We start from the raw sequence: 16,111 nt of genomic DNA on the forward strand, positions 1-16,111 counted from the left end.
GGCCCGCAGGATGTGGCTGCGAATGCGAAGGGCAGCTTACCAGTTTCCTGGTGTGTGCCGAGGAGTGAGACAAGACAAACAGTGTCCTTGGAGCTGGTCCTCCGCATGTGAAATGGTCGAGTGTTGCTGGTTGGTTGCAGGGAACTGGGCATTGCGATCGTCCTGACGATCCCCGGATAGCGTACTTCTTGGTCTTCAAAGGGGCTCCATCTCCGAGGCTTCGTCGCCCACTGACTGCCCGGATGATTCTCAGGTTTTTTAGGTCGACGTCTCCCCGCAATAGTGAGCGTGGAGGCCGAGACGACTGCGACGACAATTCCGGGGATTTATCTTCTTGACAAGTCGACCTTCCTCCTCCTCCGACAGACCTGGATGCTGCCCGTGTCAAGCCATGTCGTCCAACGGTTCTCTGGTTGAAAAGAAAGGAGATGCGAAGGCTGGCTCCAAGAACGTGCTGGGCGCCTTTCGCGGCCCTGTCGCTGGCGGCGACGTGGACGTTGAACGCATCGAGGATGTGTCCCTAGTCGAGCCCCCAGTTAAGCAGAAGAAGTCGCGCCAGCTCCGCCGTCATTTTGCGCGATTCTGGTGCTGCTATCTCTTCTGGAACGTCATATTCCTTGCCATCTTCCTACCAATCTTGTAGGTTGTCCCTTTTTGTGCTTTCAATGCTCTGGCGAGGACTAACCAGGTCAGCTTCTTAATCGTCATTCCTGCCGTCGCTCAGCTGGTCGTCGACAAGTCAGACCTTGTTCTGGTTAACGCGAAACTCGTCGAACCACGCCCTGACTCGATGATGCTCACCCTCGAGGCTGCTCTGGACCTTGGAGTGATATTCCCTGTGCGCATTGAGCCGCTCACCTTGTCTATATACGACCGTGAGGCGACAGGAAACGACACCATCTTTAAATCCACAATCGGTGCCTCGAGAATCGACGGAAATACGACGCTGGGCGTTACGGATGTGCTTACTCCCTTGAACGTGCCCTTGTGGACCGAGTATGTCCATAAAGTCGTCTTCAACAAAAATGAGCCCCTACCAGTGAAGGGTAGCACCACTACGTACATTGGTATTCTCAAAGCACATGTCCATGTAGACAAGCTTATCCACCAGAACAGTGAGTCTTTACTGCCGGAGCGTGGATAATAGACCAAGCTAACTCAGTCAGCACTCAATTCGTTTGAGGGGTTCTCTATCGATGACCCCCAGTTAATAGAAAAGGAAGAGGACGGCACAAACTTAATTGCCAACGCAACCCTTCCAAATCCGTCTGTGATGACTCTGCAGATCGTAAGTGCATCTTTCTCCTTGTTCCTGGATCCACAGCTGACCAAGGAAGGGAACCACTGTGCTCGACCTCAAAGCTGGCGACTACACGCTTGGCAACGCAACCATCGATAACCTCATACTCTACCCGGGTAACCACTCAGCCTCGGTAAGGGGCATCCTCGACCTCGGATATCTCGTCGAAAACCTGGGTGGAATTCTGAAAACCCAAAGCGAAGCCCTGAATAGAGGAGCCCTCAGCCTCACCGCCGTGGGACGGTCCGTTACGTACGAGGGTGAAGATGTCCCGTATTACACAAAAGTCATGCAGGAACTGAGCCTGACCGCCGATGTCTCGATTGCGGCACTGCTCAAGAACACTATACATGGGGCCCTCCATCCCGACGGAGAGCCGGGAATCCTTGACAACTTGGAGAACTCCAACAGCAATAATACGCTTGACGACGCTCTCAATGGGAATGACAAGGGCTAGATAAAACCCGGCCGGGTTTTTATTACAGATTACGATTAATGATGTATATACTTATTTTTTCTCTCACACGGTGGCTTGTTTTGCGCATACTATAATATCCAATAGATACCGGTCGCCCAATGGAACAAACTCTAAACGCAAAACTTTTCCGACTTTCCTTCCGAGACGAACATCATGATACTCACTGAAGCAGTACCTGAAACGATGGGAAACGATGGGAATCCCATGACGTTAATCCGGATCTGCAACCTGAATCTCCAGCTCCACCAGTTCGTGCGATTTCGATCTTGTCTTGCAGCCGTCAGCCAGCCTATTGGGGGGTTGGGACACGTATGATTTCAATACGCTTTAATCTTCTATTGATACATCCAATACATTGGTAGCCAGGTGGGTGCCTATAAATACCGTGAATAACTCTGACCGGTTTTCTCCCCTTGCTGCCCGCTCAAACCTTCTCTCACCAACCACCACAATCATGGGTGAAGCCTCACCTTGCGACCACCGCAAGCTAGTACCCAATATGGGCCTTTCGGAGTACACAAGATCTGTCTTGTCCTCGTTTAGCGAGCTGCAGAACACCATCAAGAAGCAACACACCGTCCAACTTGATGGCCACACCCTGCGCCTCAGCGATGCCGTCGCAATTTCCAAGTATCCAACCCCGCCCTCATATCTTACCCAGCAAACACTGACCATCGCTTCCTAGGTACGGCACCAACCTCTCAGTGACCGATGACAGCCAGATATTAGCGCGGATGCAGGAGAGCGTCGCCCTGCTGGACAATAGGCTATCCGAAGGCAGGGTTGTATACGGCGTGAATTCAGGCTTCGGAGGCAACGCAGACACTCGTACGGATGCACATGAAGATCTCCAGAAAGCGCTGGTCCAGCACCATAACACTGCTGTTGTTCTGCCGTCGGACAAGGGCCATTCTTGCTCGTCCTTTCTCCGCCACCTTCCTCAACACTCGATTCCCATCCCTGTTGTCAAGGCTGCAATGGTGGCCCGATGCAACTCGCTCATCCGTGGTCATTCTGCCGTGCGCGTTGACATCGTGCGGAACCTAGTGAAATTGATTACCGAGGATTACACGCCTGTCGTCCCGCTGCGTGGGAGTATCTCAGCATCGGGGGACTTGACTCCGCTCGCGTATATCGCTGGTGCGCTTGAGGGCAACTGTGATATTTACATCCACTGTGGAAAAGAAGGTACAATCATACCGTCAGACAAGGCGCTCAAGCAACTCGGTTTGGGACCTTTGACATTCCGTCCTAAAGAGGCTCTGGGTTTGCTTAACGGTACCGCGTTCAGTACCGGTGCAGCCAGTCTTGTGCTCTTCGAAGCCAACCAACTTGTCCTCCTTACCCAGGTCCTCACGGCAATGTCAACTGAGGCTCTACTTGGTACACATAAGAACTACGATCCCTTCATCGCGGATGTTCGTCCTCATCCTGGTCAGAAAGAAGTAGCTGGCAACATCCACCGCTTCTTGTCAGACTCTCGACTCACTTTGGACAACGAGCACTCTGGTTCATCACACGAACTAGCACAAGATCGCTATCCTCTCCGCACCGCATCCCAATGGATCGGGCCGCACATCGAAAACATGGCCCTTTCCTTATCCCAGGTCTCCGTTGAGCTCAACTCAACTACCGACAACCCGCTTTTTGATGCGGCCAACCAAACCATCCACCACGGGGGCAACTTCCAAGCAGCCTCAATAACAAGCGCCATGGAAAAGACCACCAACGCCATGCAATCGCTCGGCAAACTCATCTTCACGCAGTGCTCAGAACTCCTCAACCCGATGCTTAGCAAGGGCCTTACTCCGAACCTTTGCGCCGATGACCCAAGCCTGTCATTTGCACTGAAGGGGGTCGATATTAACATGGCCTCGTACATGTCTGAGCTTGGTTACCTCAATAACCCGGTTAGTAACTTTGTGCAGACGGCTGATGTGAATAATCAGCCGGTGAACTCGCTCGCGCTGATTGCGGCACGGTACGCCGGTGATGCGGTCGAGGTTTTCTCCCTTATGGTGGCGAGTCATATGTATGCTCTCTGCCAGGCAGTTGACCTCCGCCAGATGCACAAGCTTTTTGAAGCAAAGGCGCGGAAGGACATGGCGGATGCTACATCCTATATATTCGGATCTGCAGTTATCAACCAAGATGTTGATTCCCTGTGGACGGAAATCATGGAGCATTGGAACCGGAACTCGACATTCGACCTTGCTGATCGAGCTGAGACATCTGTATCCCTGACTATAGGCGCACTGTTTGCCGTCCTTACCAAGAATGCTGGTACAATAAACGACGCTAGCCCAATTACCAAATGGCAGGCGCGTACCACCGATATCCTGATGCAAGCATACACCGCGAATCGCAAGTCATACCTCGCCAGTCCAAAGGCAAGCTTGCTATGCACGCCCTCGACGAAAATTTACAACTATGTCCGCGGTACGCTGAACGTGCCAATGCACAAGGGACTGATGGATCATCCTACTTATGTCTCTGACTCTAGAGACGCTTCGAGTTCAGACAAGAAGACAATTGGGTCCCATATCTCCACGATCTACGCTGCCCTACGAGAAGGCCAGTTCATGAGCGTCCTCCTCGAATGCTGGTTGGATCAACCTTCTGGAATCTTGGATAATTGAAGAATCATGCCTGGATATCTTCTAGACATAGACCTCACAAGCCTCAGAGATATCCTTTCGGTACTACTCTATTTTAACTACTAGATAGAGAGTTGGCTATCCAATTCTATTCTATTCTATACTTGGATGTAATCTGTTTCTCCCGAACCCTAGTCCGGATATTTTAGGCGCGCATCTTATCAAACCTGGTTCTCAAACTTCGAAACCAACGTTCCAACATGCGGCAACAACTCAACAGCAAACTCGTCCCCAGCCTTCAAAAACTCCTTCGGGTTCTTCGCCGCTCCAACGCCGGGCGGCGTCCCAGTCAAGATGACCGTTCCGGCAGGCAGCGTCGTACCCTGGGATAGAAAGCTGACCAGCTTAGGCACGGAGAAGATCAAGTCACTATAAATGTTAACTCCTCCCGTCCAAACAATCAACGAAAAGTAATATGAGCATATGAAAGGTGGGTCAAAAAATACATACGTCAACTGACAATCCTGCAAAACAGTCCCGTTCTTTACCCCCTTAATCCTCAACCCCCCAACATCCCCCACAACCTTCTGCGACACGAGTACCGGACCAAGCGGACAAGCCCCATCAAAGCCTTTGGAAAAGCACCACTGGCTCTGATTCATCTGGCTCGTGCGGCTCGAGATATCATTTGCGGCTGTGTAGCCAAGAACATACTTGAGGGCTTCCTCCTCCGAAACGTCTTTCGCGTCGCGTCCGATTACAATCGCCATTTCGGACTCGTAGTCGCCCGTTCCATCCGCTTGGGTGATCTTGGGCAGAATGGTCGGGGATGTTGGGTATGGGTTTCCGAGGGATGTTGAGGGTTTGAGGAACAGGGTGGGCACAGTGGGGATCTCAAGGGACATTTCTTTTGCGTGGGAGACGTACTATTATATCCATCATTTAAGGTTAGCATTCCAAATTCAAATTATAATGCACCTGGTATAGTTATGGATTACATTCAACCCGATGCATCTAATACTGCCGACTTCATTCTGCGCGAGAGGCGAGAGTAACCGCGCGATACTCTCGGTCGTACCGGTCTTGGATCCCGGGTTCAGCACCGATGATCCGGAGAACAGCGCGACGGGAACATCATTTCCTTGGTGGATGGCGAGGCCGACATCGAGGGTGGGGCTAACTGGTTCGCCGATGAGGATTGTGGAGGGGTTGGATTTGGGAGTGAAGCGCACGAGGCCTGGAGCTGTTAGTTACAGGCGCAAACATGGATAGGTAAAGGGAGAGGCACGGGAGAAGGTGGCTGCGATTTTGGACATCTTGGCGCGCAGAGTCTAGATTCTGAATTTGGGACTTGCGAATTATCTGGGGCAATGGGCATTGACAGAGTATATATTGAGTTTCCCCCCGGAGTAATTCTCATGCAGATAGAGTGCTGGTGGTGGGGAGCGTGGGAGGTGTGCCACTTCTCCACACAATATCGTGGGGATATACTGGACACCAACCATATTTGTCACTCAGACCTGAGGACTAGACTGAGATCCTAAATTAGGTAGAATTAGATTACATACTGTGAGATGATAAGTGCTTAAGACACCTCCCAGTGTAAGCAAGCTTCCAAGATCTATTTGTAAGACTGACTTATGGCTGTTATGTTGATAGGACATGATTCATGGCACTACGCTAGTTTCTATATTGAATATAAGACTACAGACCACCTCTCCATGGGTGTGTCTAAATCAATCTTGTGTCTCCATCGTTCACTCCAAAGTCCTCCCAAGAGGGCCTGTCCGCCCCGTTGGGTCGGCTTGCCCTCTCGAACTGGTTATCCACACCGTCAATCTCCGCAATCGGCTTCACAACCTCGATGTCTGCACCGTACGCCTTCGAGTACCATTTTTCAGTCAAGGCCTTGGTTCCAGCTTCAGGGGACAAATATAGATGCGGAAATCGCTCCTTCATGCCCCTCAGCACAGTCGACGAAATGCGATCCACGCTATCGCAGTGTCGCAGCGCGAAGAACTCCTTATTCTGGCTCGCGCGCATAGTTTCTTGCACGGATTCGGAATATTTCCCGACGGCGAACAGGAGAAGATCGTAATGCATCAGTGAGGCTTTTCCGTGGTATGATCCGCCGTACTTTGCGCGGTTGTAAAGGCCTGTCAATGCGGCGATTGCGCCCATGCAGCCCGTTCCATAGTCGGAGATTGGGAAGGGCGGGACCACAGGGGTGGAAAGGCCCATGAACTGCCCCTGAGCCCAGGCAATCCCTGTGACCTATTTTACCTCGACGTAAGTTTTTGTGTGCAAATTAACGGAGGAGCAACGGGGTGACATACGCAATCTGCGATCTGTTGCCAGCCTGGTCGGCCAGCCCACTCGCCCTCATAGCCAAAACAGTTCTCATTAACATAGACGATTCCTTTTCCGCGCTTCTCGGCCAGCGTGGCGAGAGATCCCGGTCCATAACCTAGGCGTTCTAGTGCGCCAGGGCGGTATCCGTCGACAAGGACATCTGCATCTGCAAGGAGTGTTTCAAAGACCTGTCGTCCTTCGGGGGTCTTGAGGTCGAGGTCCGCAGCATGCTTACCCATGTTCCCGTCAACTTGGAAGAAAGGAACGTCCGAGAGGTTGGGGCTTGTGATCTTGAGTACGTCTGCACCGTACTCTGTTAAGATACGGGCAACGGTGGGACCCGCGATGATTCGACAAAGTTCAAGCACTTTGACGCCCTTCAAGATTTTCTGACTACCATTGGCAGAAGGGAATGGCGTTGGCGGGATGGTTCCAGGGAGTTTGGTGATTTTCCATGGTGGCTCTTGGACGTTGAGTTGGCCCTGTATAGGTTAGCGTTGTCCCATACTCTAATGATCTAGCTCGGTACGTACGTGCGGTGTTTTGATAAAGTCCTCATACTTAAACGCAGTTACACCTGCCTGCTTCCGCTCCTTGTTCATTTCCTCCAGCTCCGCTGCAGAGTATTTCTGCACGTGGCTTTCGATGACCTTGATGACCTCTTCGTAATCCGTCAAGTCTGGACGGTGACCTTCCAACCCAATCATGTTTAATGTGGTTGTAGCCTCAAGTGAGCCATGGATATGGAAAAATTCACCCTCGTTCTTGGTTTTATACAAGTTTGCCGACATGCGACGATATCCGTTTGATTGTGCAGCAAGCAAGTCGGTATCTACCACCAATTAGCTAACTTGTCTGTAAATCAACACTTTGAGCATACCTTTTAGCTTCTTTTTCACCTCCGGGTCGAGTTTAGACAGTCCATCCACCTTGGCCATGTACGCCTGGCAACCGAACGCTGTCGCACGCTCTAAGTTGACCTTCACATTGCGCTTCTTTGCAGCCGGTCCATATCTCAGGTCTGCGATTGCAGCGGCCACGGATCCCTCGACACCTTTCAACGCAGCGAGTGTCTCAGTCTCCTTGAACGGAATTGGAAAGTAGACTTGATCATGGGACGAATTGAAGGATACGGCATCTTGCCCTGCAACCGCTTCCTCGGGCAAATTTAGGCGCTCGGCTTGATCGCAAAGCAACGAAAAGATGCGCCCTGCTTCTTTAACCGGCGAATAAGATGTCATTTTTCCAGTACAGTAGGGGTCAAATTGCCGATTCTGCACCTAGAGATTATATCCAACTTCACCTACAAAAAGAAGTTGGACGTTATATTGTAAGTGTTCTCAAGATATAAATTCGGAACCGCAGAGGGCGATTCAAGGTTTAAATGACGTTCCTGGGTCAATTCCGAACGGCCAGTGCCGGTTCGAGCGCGGACAAGAGACAGATCGGCAGTTGCAAGCGACAAGAGAGCGCATTATGTCTGGCATGCGCGCAGGAGGCGAATAAGAAGCCTCTGGGCGGTTTCTTCAGAGTCAACCCCGCGTGCTGCGCTTCCGAGTCGGGGCGGATAAAGGCAAAAGGATCGGATGTGTGCCGATAAGATCGGAAGACGCACGTGATTCAGAGTTTTGTGCCTGAGGTGGCGAGATTCCCAACAGGGGCTAGCCTCAGCAACCGCCGTAATCGGAGTCCCGGCCAATCACAGCACACCCAATACAATACTGCCGAAATTATTTTCGTCCCCGACTTTTGGCTTCTCTCCGCAATTCAATCTTCAATTCAGCCTCTTCGCCCGGTTCAAGCGAAATATGTTGAGGCAGATTGTCTGGCAACGGGGCGCCTCACGCAGGGTATGTATTTTGAGCAATTGATCCCGCACACAGACACTGACTCTTTCTAGCTGACCCCATGCCTCCGCCGTGGCCTTGCCACAGTTAGTGACTCAACGCCCGCCTCTTCACGAATGCCCCCCTATTCGAAGACCGTACGAAACCTCGAGGAGGTCCGAAAAGTGTTGGGATCATCGCGCACTCTTACCCTGGCCGAGAAGATTCTATACTCCCACCTTGCAAACCCAGAGGAGTCATTGTTGACGGGTACCGATAATGGACGGGACATCCGCGGCAAGGCGGACCTCAAGTTGAAGCCCGACCGTGTTGCCATGCAGGATGCCTCTGCGCAGATGGCCCTGCTTCAATTTATGTCCTGTGGCCTGCCATCAACTGCTGTACCTGCCAGTATCCATTGTGACCACATGATTGTCGGTGAACGTGGTGCGGATACTGATCTGCCGGCGTCAATTCAAGGAAACAAGGAGGTGTTTGATTTCCTAGAGAGCGCCTCGAAGCGATACGGCATTGAGTTCTGGCCTCCTGGTGCGGGTATTATCCACCAGAGTGTTCTGGAGAACTACTCTGCGCCTGGTCTGATGATGCTCGGTACGGATAGTCACACCCCCAACGCCGGTGGCCTGGGCGCCATTGCGATTGGTGTTGGTGGTGCCGACGCCGTTGACGCACTCGTTGATGCTCCCTGGGAGCTGAAGGCTCCGCGAGTTCTAGGTGTGAGATTAGAGGGAAAGCTGCAAGGGTGGGCCGCACCCAAGGACATCATTCTCCATCTCGCTGGGAAATTGACCGTTCGCGGTGGCACAGGCTTTGTCATTGAGTACCACGGACCTGGAGTTGAAACGCTCAGCTGCACTGGTATGGCTACAATTTGTAACATGGGTGCGGAAGTTGGCGCGACAACTTCGCTTTTCCCCTTCTCGCCCAGCATGGTGCCGTACCTAAAGGCAACTCACCGCGCGGACGTCGCCGAGGCGGCGGCCAAGATCGCTGCTGGAGGGCCACAAAGCTTGCTCCGAGCGGACACCAACGCAGAATACGACCAGCTCATCACCATTGACTTGTCAACCCTGGAACCACACATCAACGGCCCCTTCACACCCGACCTCTCCGTTCCTCTATCCCGCTTTGCGGAAACTGTCCGTGAGAAGAAATGGCCCGAAACATTCAACGCAGGTCTCATCGGCAGCTGCACAAATAGCTCCTACGAAGACATGACCCGCGCCGAGCATCTCGTCAAGCAGGCCAAGGCCGCTGGCCTCAGCCCCAAAGCAGATCTCTTCATCACGCCCGGTAGTGAACAGATCCGCGCCACCCTCGACCGTGATCAGACACTCTCTACCTTTGAGTCTGCCGGCGGTACTGTTCTCGCCAACGCCTGTGGCCCCTGTATCGGCCAATGGAAGCGTACCGACGAGGTCCCCAAGGGCGAGGACAACGCAATCTTTACCTCCTACAACCGTAACTTCCCCGGCCGCAACGACGGCAACCGCCGCACAATGAACTTCCTTGCCTCGCCCGAGATCGTCACGGCCCTCACCTATTCCGGTTCCACGACATTCAACCCCGTCACCGACACTATCGCCACACCTTCAGGCTCCGAATTCCGCTTCGAACCTCCAAGCGGTTTTGATCTACCCAGCGCCGGCTTCGAATCCGGTAACCCCTCCTTCCAACCTTCCGCCGCCGTCCCAGACCCCAGCGTCGAAGTGAAAGTCTCCCCAACCTCCACCCGTCTCGCCATCCTGGAACCCTTCGCTCCGTTCCCCAACTCCGACCTCCAAAACCTCAGCGTCCTCTACAAGGTCCGCGGCCAGTGCACAACGGACACCATCTCCGCCGCTGGGCCTTGGCTCAAGTACAAGGGTCACCTCCCCAACATCTCAGAGAACACTCTCATTGGCGCCGTCAACGCCGCCACGGGCGAGACAAACGTCGCTTACGACGAGGCCGGCAAGCAGCACACCATCCCCGAGCTTGCGGCTCAATGGAAGGCCCAGGGCCGTGAGTGGCTTGTTGTCGCTGAAGATAACTACGGTGAGGGATCTGCCCGTGAGCACGCTGCTCTTCAGCCCCGGTACCTCGGTGGCCGTGTAATCCTGGCCAAGTCATTTGCTCGTATCCACGAGACAAACCTGAAGAAGCAGGGTGTCGTACCGTTGACGTTCGCTGATAAGGCGGATTACGACAAGATCGATGCCTGTGACAATGTTGCTACGGATGGTCTGTATGAGACGTTGAAGAAGGGTGGTAAGGGCGAGATTAAGATTAAGGTTACGAAGAAGAGTGGTGAGGAAGTTGTTATTCCTGTCAAGCACACACTGAGTGCGGATCAGTCTGCATTTATTCTTGCGGGGAGTGCGCTGAATGTGCTTTCGAAGAAATAAATAAGTTGGGTTGCTTGTTTGCTCGGTTGCCTGTCAGCGTTCCTTGGTTGTATCTCATACTATATTATATTTGGATAGCCTCTATTATTCGTAGAATTTCATATTAAAATTCGGTCTGAAGTCATCTTTCCATCCTGTCTATTATATTAGGAAATTGTGATCACCGCTAATGTCCTGTAGCCCAAAGCTGTGCTTCCCTGCAGAAGGCGGCGGGAAATCATGTCCACAACATGATACTGAGGAATCCTTCCAATGTATATAGACAACCAGAAGGCGACTCTGCTCAGTTCTCAACCTCATGCTCGTTAATACCAGGCACCATGTCCACAATATAAGTTGGTTCCGCCAATGGAATTTCTCCTATCTGCTTGGCTCTCCGCACCCGCACCAAAAGCATTTCCAAGATACCCTGAGCCACCTCCTCCAGTTCGACCAATCGCTGATTCAATGGAATCCTCTGTAGTCGCTTTCTGGTCAGGCACACTATCCAACTGCTGCTAATGAACGGATCATGCTCGATGGCGGAGGATGGGTGAGGTTGATGCGACCGACATCTTGTAGTGGCTAGAATGACGGGACGAGGGGTTAACATGCTCAAATATTGGTCAAGGTGCCATATTCTGTGGTGCATCCATCTCGCACGAGAGTCAACGATGCTATATTCGGTTCCCCCGGAAATTCCCCCATAGATAAACCCAACATCCGGTCGAAACCGCGGTCCTGCACGTTCTCGGCCGATTCGAACCCGACCGAGGCGGATATTGTGGTCCTCCGTGATTCCGTGGTGGTTCCCCGCCCCGCCGTCCTATTGCCTTTCGTCAATTTTCCCCGGACAACTGGCGGTGGCCATTAACTAAGCCCATTCTCTGGGGCTCCCATTCGCTGTGCTTTATCCCGAGGCCTCTACTCGCAAACGAGTGTTGCGTCGGTCGAGAGCTTTCGCCATCTCGGGTATTTCTTCGCATTTATCCCTTTCATTCTCCGCTCATTCTGGTTTATCTTTCCTTCTTTTCGTCTCTTCGCTCTCTCGGACTCCTCTCTCCAGATCACCGACTCAATATGACGAATAAGAAGCTAACGGGCGCTGCTGTCGCCGAGCACAACTCCAAGGACTCTTGCTGGGTCATTGTTCACGGAAAGGCCTATGACGTGACCGAGTTCTTGCCAGGTACGGTGCTCTCTCAGTTCCATTGACTATTCACGGGCAGCGTATTGACGATTCAGAACACCCTGGTGGCCAGAAAATCATTCTCAAGTACGCCGGTAAAGATGCGACCGAGGAATTCGAACCTATTCACCCCCCAGACACTCTCGACAAGTATCTCGACTCCTCGAAACACCTCGGAGAAGTCGATATGGCGACTGTTGAGCAGGAAGAGAAGGCCCATGACCCCGAAGAAGCCGCCCGTGAGGAGCGGATCCAGCGCATGCCGTCTCTGCAGGCATGCTACAATCTGCTGGACTTTGAGACGGTCGCGCGCAGCGTCATGAAGAAAACCGCATGGGCTTATTACTCCAGCGGTGCGGATGATGAAATTGTACGTACAGCAGCCATATCAACTTTCTTGGGATTGATCAAAAGGCTAATCTTGTTTTGCTTCTGACAGACTATGCGTGAGAACCACTCCGCCTTCCACAAGATCTGGTTCCGACCACGGGTTTTGGTCGATGTTGAGAACGTCGATTTTTCCACAAAGATGCTTGGGACGAAGTGCTCGATTCCGTTTTATGTCACTGCGACCGCCCTGGGCAAACTGGGTCACCCCGAGGGTGAGGTTGTCCTCACTCGCGCAGCACACGACCATGATGTCATTCAAATGATCCCAACCCTGGCCTCGTGCTCTTTTGATGAGATTGTTGATGCCCGGCGAGGCGAGCAGGTGCAGTGGTTGCAACTATACGTGAACAAGGATCGCTCGATCACCAAGCGGATTATCGAGCACGCCGAGGCCCGCGGGTGCAAGGGTCTCTTCATCACTGTTGACGCCCCTCAACTAGGCCGCCGAGAGAAGGATATGCGATCAAAATTCTCCGACGTTGGCTCCAATGTGCAGGCATCAGGAGGTGACTCAGTGGACCGCTCCCAGGGCGCAGCGCGCGCGATCTCGTCCTTCATCGACCCATCGCTCTCATGGAAGGACATTCCCTGGTTCCAGTCCGTAACCAAAATGCCCATTGTTCTCAAGGGTGTACAGTGTGTAGAAGATGTGCTCCGTGCTGTCGAGGCGGGCGTGCAAGGTGTCGTTCTGTCCAACCATGGCGGACGCCAGCTTGACACCGCACCATCGGGTGTCGAGGTTCTGGCCCAGGTCATGCCAATCCTGCGGGAACGCGGATGGGAGGACAAGATTGAAATCTTCATTGATGGCGGTGTCCGTCGTGCGACCGATATCTTGAAGGCGATATGCCTTGGTGCCAAGGGTGTTGGTATTGGGCGGCCTTTCTTGTATGCGATGTCGGCATACGGCCAGCCTGGTGTGGACCGAGCTTTTCAGCTTCTGAAGGATGAACTTGAAATGATCATGCGGTTGATCGGTGCTCAGAAAATCGAGGACCTAAACCCCAGCATGGTCGATGTACGCGGTTTGGTGGGTGGACACAGTGCACCTGTGCCGTCGGACACGCTGAGTCTGGGGGCGTACGACCCTCTCCAAGCACCTCGGTTCAGCGAGAAAGCAAAGCTATAGTCTGCGTGTGTTTAAGTGGCCGACTGGATATATGTCGGTTAGATTTTGTATATAATACCCCGGTTAGAATAAACTGTGAATTGCCAATGGTTTGGTACATTTGGACAAAGTAGAAATGCTGCTCGCTTGGCTACTGACAGATTTGACGCAGTACGGATAATGCCCTGTCAAAATACAGGCCGTACTTTGGACACCTGCCAGACCCAGAGCACCGGTGCATGCGTGGATCCTGCAGGATCCCTGCGGACTTCCCGCAACTGCCAGTGCCATTCAGTCGCGGCCGTTCTGAAACCGAGCGGGGGATTTTCAAGGGTCAACAATGCACCACGCCGGTCCGGCCCTCGTCGAAGAAGACTCGTCGCTTCATCCCTCCAAAGAAACTTTGTCTAATTCAAACTATGCCAGGCGGCCACGAATGGGAAGCTCAGGTCTGCTTCCCTTGAATCCATCGTTTGTGCTTCTGTCCTCGCTGGCTTGGTCCACTTGTATCACGACTCGCGCATGTGGGCTCTCCAAGAGTCAACAGAGTCAACAATCAACACCCAAATGATCTTGTGAGTTCCCCATCCATTGCTCCTTTTTATTAATCAATGCCGCTCAAAATTTCACTTGACAACCACAAATGCCGGCTCATGAATCCGGCCATTGACGGGACCACCCGCCAATGGACCTAGCTTGTTCGGTGCCAATTCTGGCCCGGGCGACAACGGCTTCGATGCACATCGCACCACTTTCACCCCCGTTACTCGCCCCATCCCTACCCACAATTGAAGCCGGTTTCCTGGCAGCCGGGTGCTAGTGGTAGTCTGATGGCTGACTCGATGTCCAGTCTAGGCAAGTTGGAGCACTGAGCTGCTGCCAGCCTGCCACTGCCAGCCATATTATTTCCTCCTCCGGCTGTTCATTTCCCACACCGTTCGTTCCTCGTCCCGTGTCCCCACACACACAAACAGAAAGTGACAGTGACACGCCTACTCCGTATTCACTTGGAGCTGTTGAGGGTTCAATGCGCAGGTCTAGCTTGTTTTGCTCGAATTTAAAGACCGCCCTATCCGGATCTTCCGCGCATATGAAGGTCCGAGTTCTCTCCGAAACATACGCCCTTCCCCAGGCTGAGTTTATTGCTTTTTGGGACCCCGTTATCAATATCAAACTTGGTCTTGCTTTCACTTCTGACTCTCTAACTGACGCAACATGGTAGTCCGCAGTAATGAAAGGACCTCTATGGTGGGGGGCGGGTTTTACAACAAGAATTCTAGCCTCCAGGCTCTCGTTGCAGAATCGTGCGGTGGATTAGTGTCTCTCGCAGATATTCATGGTTCGTAATATCATGCGCTTGGTGCACAGATGGATAGCAAACTTACATATGCTAGGTAAATCGGTGACGCTTGCCGACTATGGGTGTTCAGAGGGGTCGAACTCGTAAGCCACCAAAGTTGAAGGCCTCGAAAAGTGTTACTGACCCAACAGGTCCCGTATGATCCGGAAAGCCATTGATGCATGTCCCGAAGACTGCGCTATTACTATAGTGTTCAATGACACTCCAGCCAACGACTATAACAGCTTATCATCCACAATAGACCGTGCTTTACGAGGACCAGACAGCAAAAGCACCAGAAGGTTCTTTTCGCTGATGGCACCCCAAAGCTACTATGAACAAGTCGTGCCCAACGAGTTCGTTGACATTGGGTTTTCTACCGCATCCCTACATTGGATTAGTCGTCTTCAGCCGGCAAGTGGTAACCTGCTACCGAGTGACGCTGACGTATCAGCCGAAGTCCTGGCAGATGTGCTGCGCTTCCTTCGTCCACGCTATAACGAGGTCCGGACCGGTGGCCATTTACTTCTCAGCTTCCCGGTAGATGGCGAGCTCAACCTTAAGTGCGCGTATCCATCTATATTCCAGTGCCTAAAAGACCTGGCCGAGGACGGTATCATTTCCCAGGAAGCCGCGTCGAAATTCCGCCTGCCCTTCCATTTCAGAACTCCAGAGGAAATCAACCAGGCATTAGTTGCCGTGAAAGGCGAATGGCAGGTAGTCGAGCATTTCAACAGAGACGTGGCACATCCGGCGTTCCTGGAATTCCAGTCGAGCTTTGCGAGCTCATCCTCCGGCACCCCTGATCCAGCGGCTTTGGACGCGTACAGTAAGACCATCAGCGGTGGTTTTGTCGCAATCATTGGCAACACTGTAGTCGATACGGCGCGCCTGTTCCAGGACAAGACAAGCACTGTGGCAGGTCACTCTGCGGAGACCATCCGCTCAAAAATGGTGGAAAAATTGCAACAGCGTCTACGAAGAAGCGATTTTTGGAAGACGCCACTGGGGAACAAGTATGTGTTCCTGAAACTGAGGAAGATTTGAGGCGATTTGGATAGTGGATGGGTCGCGTGATGCAACGCGATGGGCTGGACCTCTGCGTTTTCGAATAGATACCTCATGCTTGGACAAACATCGAATTT

The 16,111-nt window shown here is 52.5% G+C and overlaps 7 protein-coding genes across 7 annotated transcripts; 5 read left to right on the forward strand and 2 right to left on the reverse strand.

The window, feature by feature from the left end:
• Window positions 1-35: 35 nt before the first annotated feature.
• On the forward strand, window positions 36-2,157 carry ASPSYDRAFT_915433 (DUF3712 domain-containing protein). Its single transcript, XM_040852506.1, has 4 exons — window positions 36-639; window positions 694-1,115; window positions 1,167-1,288; window positions 1,338-2,157. The coding sequence occupies exons 1-4, from the start codon at window positions 392-394 to the stop codon at window positions 1,755-1,757; spliced, it is 1,212 nt and encodes a 403-aa protein (XP_040703777.1). The 5' UTR covers window positions 36-391; the 3' UTR covers window positions 1,758-2,157.
• A 120-nt stretch (window positions 2,158-2,277) lies between these two features.
• On the forward strand, window positions 2,278-4,417 carry ASPSYDRAFT_57459 (aromatic amino acid ammonia-lyase; the record flags this gene model as incomplete). Its single annotated transcript, XM_040849372.1, has 2 exons — window positions 2,278-2,408; window positions 2,464-4,417. The coding sequence occupies 2 exons, from the start codon at window positions 2,278-2,280 to the stop codon at window positions 4,415-4,417; spliced, it is 2,085 nt and encodes a 694-aa protein (XP_040703778.1).
• Window positions 4,418-4,596: 179 nt separating this feature from the next.
• Window positions 4,597-5,691, reverse strand: ASPSYDRAFT_201047 (fumarylacetoacetate hydrolase family protein; the record flags this gene model as incomplete). The annotated part of the gene is made up of 4 exons (XM_040843791.1): window positions 4,597-4,804; window positions 4,886-5,301; window positions 5,374-5,612; window positions 5,664-5,691. 4 exons carry the CDS (start codon window positions 5,689-5,691, stop codon window positions 4,597-4,599), a joined length of 891 nt encoding a protein of 296 aa, XP_040703779.1.
• Window positions 5,692-6,106: 415 nt separating this feature from the next.
• On the reverse strand, window positions 6,107-7,968 carry ASPSYDRAFT_30791 (CAIB/BAIF family enzyme; the record flags this gene model as incomplete). Its single annotated transcript, XM_040844815.1, has 4 exons — window positions 6,107-6,649; window positions 6,712-7,209; window positions 7,261-7,559; window positions 7,608-7,968. The coding sequence occupies 4 exons, from the start codon at window positions 7,966-7,968 to the stop codon at window positions 6,107-6,109; spliced, it is 1,701 nt and encodes a 566-aa protein (XP_040703780.1).
• A 527-nt stretch (window positions 7,969-8,495) lies between these two features.
• ASPSYDRAFT_131805 (aconitate hydratase ACO2) lies at window positions 8,496-10,961 on the forward strand (the record flags this gene model as incomplete). The annotated part of the gene is made up of 2 exons (XM_040840588.1): window positions 8,496-8,577; window positions 8,628-10,961. Exons 1-2 carry the CDS (start codon window positions 8,536-8,538, stop codon window positions 10,959-10,961), a joined length of 2,376 nt encoding a protein of 791 aa, XP_040703781.1. The 5' UTR covers window positions 8,496-8,535.
• An 898-nt stretch (window positions 10,962-11,859) lies between these two features.
• Window positions 11,860-13,799, forward strand: ASPSYDRAFT_44380 (L-lactate dehydrogenase (cytochrome)). The gene is made up of 3 exons (XM_040846843.1): window positions 11,860-12,129; window positions 12,186-12,499; window positions 12,569-13,799. Exons 1-3 carry the CDS (start codon window positions 12,021-12,023, stop codon window positions 13,646-13,648), a joined length of 1,503 nt encoding a protein of 500 aa, XP_040703782.1. The 5' UTR covers window positions 11,860-12,020; the 3' UTR covers window positions 13,649-13,799.
• Window positions 13,800-14,842: 1,043 nt separating this feature from the next.
• Window positions 14,843-16,013, forward strand: ASPSYDRAFT_88867 (uncharacterized protein; the record flags this gene model as incomplete). Its single annotated transcript, XM_040852075.1, has 3 exons — window positions 14,843-14,966; window positions 15,022-15,070; window positions 15,119-16,013. The coding sequence occupies 3 exons, from the start codon at window positions 14,843-14,845 to the stop codon at window positions 16,011-16,013; spliced, it is 1,068 nt and encodes a 355-aa protein (XP_040703783.1).
• Between the last annotated feature and the right edge of the window lie 98 nt (window positions 16,014-16,111).

This window comes from Aspergillus sydowii (genome assembly GCF_001890705.1).
Source record: "Aspergillus sydowii CBS 593.65 unplaced genomic scaffold ASPSYscaffold_4, whole genome shotgun sequence".
NCBI lineage: Eukaryota > Fungi > Ascomycota > Eurotiomycetes > Eurotiales > Aspergillaceae > Aspergillus > Aspergillus sydowii.

Bases quoted from the DNA above. Each gene is read 5' to 3' on its own strand.
- ASPSYDRAFT_915433 (XM_040852506.1), top strand. From the start codon at position 392: ATGTCGTCCAACGGTTCTCTGGTTGAAAAGAAAGGAGATGCGAAGGCT. The intron at 640-693 runs GTAGGTTGTCCC...TAACCAGGTCAG, and splicing joins GCCATCTTCCTACCAATCTT to CTTCTTAATCGTCATTCCTG. The intron at 1,116-1,166 runs GTGAGTCTTTAC...TAACTCAGTCAG, and splicing joins CAAGCTTATCCACCAGAACA to CACTCAATTCGTTTGAGGGG.
- ASPSYDRAFT_44380 (XM_040846843.1), top strand. From the start codon at position 12,021: ATGACGAATAAGAAGCTAACGGGCGCTGCTGTCGCCGAGCACAACTCC. The intron at 12,130-12,185 runs GTACGGTGCTCT...TTGACGATTCAG, and splicing joins CGTGACCGAGTTCTTGCCAG to AACACCCTGGTGGCCAGAAA. The intron at 12,500-12,568 runs GTACGTACAGCA...TGCTTCTGACAG, and splicing joins GCGGTGCGGATGATGAAATT to ACTATGCGTGAGAACCACTC.